Here is a 9428-nt window from a genome sequence, read left to right as displayed (position 1 = left end):
TTTCGGGATGAAATATTTCCCGACCTTTGGCATGAATCACACTCCTTAACGTATTGAGCGACATCTTTGAAAATTGTAGGCCAATAAAAGCCCATATCAAAAACATTTTTAGCCGTGTATTGTGCTCCATGATGTCCTCCGGTGGGCCCGCTATGACAATGTCTCAAGATTTCTCGACTTCTTTCCCGGATACGCATCTTTTTATCATACCGTCGGCGCAACTTCGAAAGAGGTATGGCTCATCGCAAAAGTAATACTTAATTTCAGAAAAGAATTTCTTCTTTTGTTGTCAAGTCAAATCCTTTGGAATATAGTCACTTCCTAAATAATTTGCTAAATCTGCATACCAAGGTATTTCACCTGCTATAACCATAAGGTACTCTTTAGGAAAATCATCTCCAATCTTGTTATCTTCTAATTCTTCTAAGTCCGGGTTTTCTAACCGTGATAAATGGTCATCTACTATGTTTTCCATTCCCTTTTTGTCTTTAATTTCAATATCAAATTCTTGTAAAAGCAATACCCAACGTATCAATCTTGGTTTAGCATCTTGTTTAGCAAAGAGATACTTGAGGGCAGAATGGTTGGTAAATACAATTGTTTTTGACAAAACTAGATATGGGCGGAATTTATTAAAACATAGACCACCGCGAGTAGCTCCTTCTCGGTAGTAGTGTAGTTTTCTTGAGTGGGGTTTAAATTCTTACTTGCATAGTAGCTAGGCTGAAAATGTTTGTCAATTCTTTGTCCCAAAACAGCTCCCACCGCATAGTCACTAGCATCACACATTAATTCAAAAGGAAGACTCCAATTTGGGGCTATCATGATAGGAGTACTAGTCAACTTTTCCTTTAATATATGAAAAGCTTCATTGCATTCTTTAGAAAAGTCAAATGGGGCATCCTTCAAAAGAAGTTGAGTTAATGGTCTCATGATCTTGGAAAAACCCTTAGTGAATCGTCGGTAAAATCCCACATGGCCTAGAAAGCTCCTTACCCCTTTTACATTAGTTGGGGGTGGCAATTTAGCTATAGTATCAATTTTTGCTTTATCCACCTCTATTCCCAACTTTGAAACCTTGTGTCCTAACACAATCCCTTCCTTGACCATGAAGTGGCTCTTCTCCCAATTTAGAACTAGATTTGTCTTCTCACATCTTGCCAACATTAAGTCTAAGTTGGATAAACAATCGTCAAAGGAAGACACAAAAACCTAGAAGTCATCCATGGAAACCTCCATAAATTTCTCAACCATGTCATGGAAGATAGCCATCATACACCTTTGGAAGGTAGCCGGTACGTTGCATAACCCAAAAGGCATGCGTCAATATGCAAATGTCCCACTTGGGCAAGTAAAAGTGGTTTTTTCTTGGTCTCGTGGGTCAATTGGAATTTGGAAGTACCCCGAGAAACCATCAAGAAAACAATAGTAAAGATGCCCGGATAGCCTTTCAAGCATTTGATCGATGAATGGTAGCGGAAAGTGATCCTTGCTTGTAGCATCATTGAGCTTTCGATAGTCGATGCAAACGCGCCACCCGGTACGATTCTTGTTGGTAAAAGTTCATTATTCTCATTTGTCACAACCATCATTCCCCCTTTCTTTGGCATCACTTGAACGGGACTAACCCACGGGCTATCGGAAATGGAGTAAATAATTCCTACATCTAAAAGTTTGACAACTTCTTTCTTAACCACCTCTAGCATGTTTGGGTTTAAACGCCTTTGGTGTTGAACAACCGACTTTGCACATTATTCAAGAATTATTTTATGAGAACAACAGGAAGGAATTATTCCTTTTATATCGGTGATTTTCCATGCGATGGCATTTTTTCTTTTCTTTAGAACTTGTACTAACTCTTCTTTTTCAGCCTTGGTGAGGTCGTAAGCAATAATAACAGGCTTTTGATTACCTTTTTCGAGAAATGCGTATTCCAAATGTTCAGGTAAGGTTTTCAGCTCTAATTTCGTAAACTGTACACTGAACATGTCGAGTCCATAGAGGGGACTCGTCGAGTCTAGGCTAAAATCTTTTACTGATCACGATTTTTGTAACACCCAGAATCAGAAAGACCAAGAAAAGAAAGGAAAAGCTCTAAGTCATGAGTCAACTCGTCGAGTCCAGGAAGGAACTCGACGAGTCGGAGCGGGTTCCGGGGTATAGATTAAGTGACCGACCCGGCGAGTCGGCTAGTGGACTCGGCGAGTCTGGTCTGGGCGAGAAAAACCCTAATCCCGGGGGTTGTGCCCTATTTAAAGAACATTACATCCCTTCCCCAGCCTCTTTACTCCCCTTTTGAGATCCAGAAACCCTAAATCGTGAGTGAGAGCCCTTGGAAGCAATTTAGAGTCTAGATAAGTGATTTTGGTGGAAAGGGGCTTGAAGATCAAGAGGCTTGCTGCAAAGGAGTGGTGTAGATCCGGGATCTACTTCAGTTGGAGCATATATTGGAGGTAATAAGCTGTTGCTTTGGCTTTATTGCAAATAGATCTATCTTATGTTTGAGATTTGGGGCATTTTGGGCATGATTTAGATCTAAGTCGAGTTAGAGGCCTAGATCTGAGGTTGCTACCTCAGATCTAGACTTGTGATGGTCCAGAAGGTCATAAAGTTTATGTCAATAAGTAATTGGTGAAGCCCCTTTGCCCTAAACCCTAGCCCTAGAGTGTTTTGGGCCTTTAGCTCCTTGGTTTCACGTAAAGTTTGCAACTTTACGTGGGGGATAGACTGTAGAAGAGTGGATCTATGGATTGGAGCTCCTGCATGGCTCGAAAAGCCACTGTTTGGATTGAGAACTGGAGAGACTCGGCGAGTCACATGGGTGTACTCGACGAGTTGTATGAATATGTGCATGGGCTCGGCGAGTTGGAAGAACAACTCGGCGAGTCTGTTGAAGATTGCCTAGGACTCGGCGAGTCTGTTCTTAGACTCGACGAGTCAGGTCGCAGAACCCCCAACCTCTTCTGGTTAAGACGCAGATCAGTGAGTTGAGCGGTGACTCAGTGAGTTGGACAGGATGGGACTTAGAGATCGTTGAACTCGACGAGTCCTGGGGTGACTCGGCGAGTTGGGTCGTATTTTGAGAGCTTCTGAGTTTAAGGACTCGACGAGTCTTCGGGTTGACTCGTCGAGTCGAGTCAACTGGAAGGTTGACTTTGACCAGGACTTTGACTTTAACCAGAGTTGACTTAGTTTGACTTCTAGAGTTCAGTTTGGAACTAAGTGTTATATTGATAATAGTAGCTCGGGGAGCTAGTGGAGCAGCGGTTCAGAGAGTTGTCGGATAGCAGCCAGAGGGTTATCAGCAAATTTCAGCAGTGCAGGTGAGTTTCCCTTTGTGTGGATGGGTCTACGGCCACAATGTCGGCCCATGTAGTTATGAGTAGGAAGACCCGGGGGTTAGCCCTAGGCACATTATGCTAGTATGACATTCGGGACTAAGGTCCAATGTCGGGCGGGTGCCCAAGGAATGGTTTGCATGATAGAGTATACTTGTTGTCTATGTGATACTTGTATGTGCCTGGTAGGGAGGTGAGTGTGGGCGAGGTCCCGTATCTCACCAATAGCAGAGTGTGGACGGTGTTCCATATCTCATTAGCAGCAGAGTAGGGGCGAGGCCCAAGGTAGGAAGGGAGTGAGTGTGGGCTGGGCCCGTATCTCACTATCAGTAGGAGTGTGGACGGGGTTCCATGACTCATCAGTAGCAGGACAGAGGCGGGGCCCAAGGTAGGCGAGGCCTTAGAACAAGAATCCAGTAGTATATGTTCAATTTGTGTGTTATGATATGATTGTATGTTAGTATATGTTAGCGGGCGGGGCCCAGAGACAGGCGGGGCCTAAGAGAAATAGATATGTACACCGAGCGGGGTTCGAAGCCAGGCGGGGCCTGTTGTAGCGGGCGGGGCCCGAGGTAGTGGGCGAGGCCCAGTATTTGCAGTATGCGATTATGTGGATGGTATGTGGTAGGTTGGGGAACTCACTAAGCTTCGTGCTTACGGTTTTCAGTTTTGGTTTCAGGTATTCAGTTTTCAGAAGAGGAGCTCGGAAGGGTTGCAGTGCACACACCATGACAAGTTAGCCTGGGATGTTTACTTTGATAATTAAACAAGTGTTTTGGAAATGAAACTATGATTTGTCATATAAACCCTTTTTGTATGTTTGAATGACTTAACGCTATGGATCAGTAATGTTTTTAAAAGAAATTTTTGGACTCGAAATTTGGGATGTTACAATTTTACTGATGGACTCGTCGAGTCAGTGACTGTGACTCGGCGAGTCGGCTTTTCAGAGCTCCTGATTATTTCTTCGTATTCAGATTCTTCAAGCATTCTCTCTATCTCTTGCAATTCCTTTTCAGCATCAAAGTCATCTTCAAGGTCGTATGTGGATTCACTTGGCTTGTCTTCCTTTAATTCTTCCATTAGCTCATTGAAAACGTCCACCGAGAAGGCCGTGTCATCACTATACTTGGAATGTTTCATTGCTCGATCAATGCCAAATGTGACTGACTCTTCTCCCACCCGAAGGGTAAGCTTGGATTCTCTCATGTCTACTATGGCACTTGCGGTATTTAGGAAAGGTCTTCCAAGAATGATCGGGACTTGGTGATCTTCTTCCATATCTATGACTATGAAATCCGCGGGGAACACAAATTTATCAACTTTTACCAATAAGTCCTCACATATTCCCCTTGGAAAAGTCACCATCTTGTTTGCTAAATGTATTTCCATACGGATTGGTTTCGGCTTCGGAAGGTTCAACTTTTTAAAGAAAGAATATGGCATAAGATTGACACTTGCCCTCGAATCCGCCAAGGCATAACTTGTAGCTAAGTTTCCAAATTGGCATGGAAAAGTTAAGCTACCCGGGTCTCCCATCTTGTTTGGTAATTTTTTCAACATTGCAGTTGAACAATTCTCATTAAGCACCACCATGGACACCTTTTCCAACTTCTTTCGATTAGTGAGTAGCTCTTTTAGGAATTTTGTGCACTTGGGCATTTGTGCAACCGCTTCTATGAAAGGAATGTTGTTTTGGAGGGCTTTGATGTGTTCCAAGAACTTTTGAAAGTCTTCATTCTGCTTCTCTTGTCTAGCCCGACTTGGAAATGGCAATGGAGGTTGATAAGGTTTCAAAGGGGGATCATTTTTCTGTTCAGACTGTGGACTCGTCGAGTCCTTATCCCTGACTCGACAAGTCGGGCCGACTGTTTGGGATTTCGGGTCTTCATTCTGGTCCTCCTGCACTTCTATTGTATTCTCATTCATTATAGGTGTCATAGGGGTAATTATCTTCCCACTTCTAGTCGTCACAATGTTGATTTGAGCTCCTCTCGGATTTTTCTCGGTATTGCTTGGAAGTTCACCCGGTGCTCTTTGATTGATTTGTAGTGCAAGTTGGCCCAACTTTTTTTCAATGTTGAGAATAGATGGTTGCTGATTTCTCATCATTGCTTGTTGTTCCCTTATTGCTGCTTCGGTATCATTATGTCTTTTGTCGGATGCGGCTACAAATTGCTTTAGCATGTCTTCAAGATCCATTTTCTTTTCTTGCACCAGATCCTCCTTTTGATAGAAACCTCTAGTTTTCAGCCTATACTTCTCCTCCTTTGCCTTCTTGTACTCGTCATATGGTAGCCACTCTTTTTTCGGTTTTCGCCAATCCTCGTCATATCTATCGCCACTTGAGTAACATACTTGCACTTTCCGGTTCCCATGTTCGTCTAAATCACAATCTTTAGTAAGGTGAGGCCCGCTACAGTTTTCACATCCCACCCGGATGGCATGGATGGATTGATCTATCTTTGTCATTCTTCGGTGCATACTTTCCAATTTAGCCATCACGGCTGCCATACTATCATTGACCGAGTTCACCACCCCTCGAGCTGAGTCGTTCCTTGGATTATGATATTCTCTAGAATGCTTAGAGAACGTGACATCCCCAAATTTCTCGGCCAGAAAAGACCGATTTAGTTTATGCTTTTAAAATAAAATCAGAGTAATCTTGTAAAAGATGTTGCAGAATTTGTCCCCAAAATAAAATATGATAAACATTTATCAAAGCATTTCTTAAAGAAATGAATTTTTTTGTTATATTATAAATCCTCGGGATGTCATGTTCTGATACAGACCAAAAGCATAAATAATATCATTTAGGCCTTACAACAGTTATTTATATCTACTGGCCTATAATCCAAAATCCCTCGTCATCGTCCAACTATGCTCTTGTTCCACTACCTGTAATAATATAAAAAGTTGAGTGGGTTAGGCTTGGGATCCTGGTGAGCATATAGGGTTTTCAACCCACAAATAATAAATTTATTAATTTCATCAACCAACAATAAATTTATTTATTATGTTTAAACATCAAACAATCAACCCAATTTCCTATCCCCGTTATCTTCTTTATTCTTAAAGATCTTAAGAATCATCTGTCCTCCATTCATTCATTCCTAAGGATTATCCTAAGGAATAGGCACGAAGTCCATCGCTGCCCGAGATTCATACAACAGACACTAAGTCCATAGCTGGCAAGGTAACCAAAGGAATAGGCACAAAGTCCATCGCTGCCCGAGATTCATACAACAGACACTAAGTCCATAGCTGCCAAGGTTCACCTATACGATACTAAATCCATAGCTACCAACGTACATCTATACAGTACTAAATCCATAGCTACCAATGTACATCTATACAATACTAAATCAATAACTACCAACGTACATCTATTCCGTCTTTCATCCTTCATTCTTTATCTACTTATGTTTTACTCGACATATTTGTAGATATAAAATACATATACAGTTTAAAATCTGTATAAAACCTTCTTTCATCTACCCATGTTTTACCCAACATATTTGTAGATATAAAATACATATACAATTTAAAATCTGTATAAAACATTCATTCAACGTCCATCACAAATAAACAAACAACATATATACACATAGCACGTATTTTATATAAAATACTTCATATCTATGTGTAAGATGAAAATAATATGCACTCACTTGATTTAACAATAATCGGGCAGCACTTCGTTTCTTAAAACACTCGTTTCCGATAAAACCGAGATGTTTTCTTAAAAACCAGGCTTCACGCGGACAGAGTTTCGGCTCGAAAACTCTTTTTCTCGGGATCTTCGGGCTCTCCGGAACTTGCTTATGATACTAGGATGATATAATAGGCTTGGGGGTAATTTTTGTAGTATAGAAGAAGGAAACTTTGTAGTATATAATAGGCTTGGGGGTAATTTTTGTAGTATATAATAGGGTGGGAAAATGAAACTTTGCAACCTAAAATCGGATGGCATCGGGTGCTATTTATAGTGGCTGATGCCAGGAGTTACGCTGGGCGTAACTTAACAGTACGCTGGGCGTACTCCCTCTTCAATCTGTACGCTGGCCGTACATCGAGTATGCTGGGCGTACTAAGGGATTACTCCGAACACGTCAAACCTACGAACACGTGGCTGTCATGCAATGGAGTAGGCTACGTGGCCAACTTCGGACTCCGAACATGAGTACGCTGGGCGTACTCCGAATTTCCAAACTTCAAAAATTCGTAAATTTCGCGTACGAACTCTGTTTTTGACGTTCTTTATATCCACACATAGGTGAGACTATGCTCTACAACTTTCGTTTAGACTCTGTCGGCTAATTTTGACTTTATTTTTAAAGTTATATTTTTAACAGGCCGGGACAGGAAATGTCCGTTAAAAATTCATAAATTCTTCATCCGACGTCCGTTTTTGTTTGCCTTTTTACCGTTGCACTACTATTAACGAGATCTTCGATTCTCGTTTAGGTTGTTTCGGCTAAAAATCACTCGATCTAAAATTCAAGTTTCGGGCTGCATACTGCTAAGCTGAAAATTAGAAAAATCATAACTTCCTCATACGAAGTCAGATTTGGACGTTCTTTTTATGCACGTTCTCGGTTTAACGAATACTACGACTTTCATTTAAAAATCACTTTATTGAAAAACCACTTTTTACGTCATATAGCGTCGTGCCGGTTCTGTCGCGAAACTTCGACAAGTCATAACTTCTTCGTTATAACTCGGATTTCGGTATTATTTAAAGCAAATAATTCATTCTTATTACTTTAAAATGAGTTCTAATGGGTGACCTAGACTATTATATCATCATTAATGCTTAGCCTAGAAACACGGGCGTTACAGAGAATTCTTCAATTAGCTCCTTTATAACACTGGGATTTTTCTTCGTGAGTGGTCCTTGGGAATAAAGGAGTTTCCTAGTCGTCACGTTCACTCCATCATAGAAAATGGAGACCTCTTGTTGATTGTTAAGATCATGGTGGGGGCAATTCCTTAACAACCCTTGTACATTTCCCTCGCTTAATAAAGTGACTCTCCCGCTTGTTGTTCAAAGTTTGTAATTGCCTTCTTCAATTTTGCTATTTTGGAGGGAGGGCAAATTTGATCTATGAATTCTTCACGCATTTTAGCCCATGTGGTGATTGATCCTGGAGGGAGTAATTTCAGCCAACATTTCGCGGCTCCCTTAAATGTAACTGGTAGCATACGAAGCAAAACAGTCTCACGAGGTACATTAGGGATGTTGAAGTAATCGGCTATGTCGTTGACCTCCTCGATATGCTTGTATGCGTCTTCGTGATCTTTCCCGTAGAATGGGATTTCCTTGAGTTGGGCGAGTATGTGACCTTTTAGTTCAGAGTTAGCAGTTGCTGGAATCGCGGGTTGCACGAGTCCCGGCCCGGTGTGGTCACGCATTCTTCTCTTGTACTCTCCCATGGGTATATTTGCGATGTCTACCATGGTGTTTTTGGGTTCGGCTTCTAGGTCGCTTCCTTCTTCGGTTTCTGTTTCTGTCTCGTATTCAGTTTCTTTTGGATTGGGATTGTATTCAAAACCTTCTATCTTACTTTCTTTGCTCTTTTGGCTGCTGGACTCACCCACTTTCTTTCCCGTCTTCTTTCCAAAGATAGATTTAAGGTCCTTGAAAGGCGACTTCTTTAGTAGGTTAGTCTCTTCAGCGGTCTTATCCTTGTCCTTCCTCAAAGCTGATTCCGGATTTTCAAGAGGTGGTACCAAAGATGAATTCGATCATCGGGTCATAAAATACCTGAAAGAAAACAGAAAACACGCGTAAAAAGAACAAAATCAAAATAGAAACGAAAACAAAAATTTCAATGGACTCGACGAGTTCAAGGCTAAAAACAGAAAACTAAGAAAGTTTAAAACTGAAAAGCTAGTAACCTAAACTATATAATTAATTACTGAAAATAATAACTTTGTACAAGAAAAAATCTTACATAAATGATCGATAACTCTAGCAATTAAGATAACTATTTAAAACCGTCCCCGGCAACGGCGCCAAAAACTTGATGTGTGTAAAATGCACTACTTTAATCCTATTACTTCAAACACAAATAAACACACGAAAGA

At 41.1% G+C, this 9428-nt stretch overlaps 1 protein-coding gene across 1 annotated transcript; it reads right to left on the bottom strand.

The window, feature by feature from the left end:
* Positions 1-289: 289 nt before the first annotated feature.
* Positions 290-5852, bottom strand: LOC145140021 (uncharacterized). The gene is made up of 5 exons (XM_079073645.1): positions 4263-5852; positions 1403-1742; positions 1006-1172; positions 708-903; positions 290-612 (listed from the first exon to the last, which is right to left on the bottom strand). Exons 1-5 carry the CDS (start codon positions 5850-5852, stop codon positions 290-292), a joined length of 2616 nt encoding a protein of 871 aa, XP_078929771.1.
* Positions 5853-9428: the final 3576 nt, after the last annotated feature.

The sequence above is a fragment of the Lactuca virosa genome, chromosome 9 (genome assembly GCF_052849685.1).
Source record: "Lactuca virosa cultivar CGN04683 chromosome 9, Lactuca_virosa_CGN04683_v6, whole genome shotgun sequence".
NCBI lineage: Eukaryota > Viridiplantae > Streptophyta > Magnoliopsida > Asterales > Asteraceae > Lactuca > Lactuca virosa.
This window is presented reverse-complemented; position numbering and strand designations above follow the sequence as displayed.

What these genes read in the sequence shown, in the direction of transcription:
- LOC145140021 (XM_079073645.1), bottom strand. Translation starts at nt 5,852, where the DNA reads ATGGCAGCCGTGATGGCTAAATTGGAAAGTATGCACCGAAGAATGACA. An exon ending in AATTGCCACCCCCAACTAAT is followed by an intron (nt 904 to 1,005) that starts GTAAAAGGGGTA and finishes CTTCTTTTGAAG; the next exon opens with GATGCCCCATTTGACTTTTC. An exon ending in TCAGCCTAGCTACTATGCAA is followed by an intron (nt 613 to 707) that starts GTAAGAATTTAA and finishes GCCCATATCTAG; the next exon opens with TTTTGTCAAAAACAATTGTA.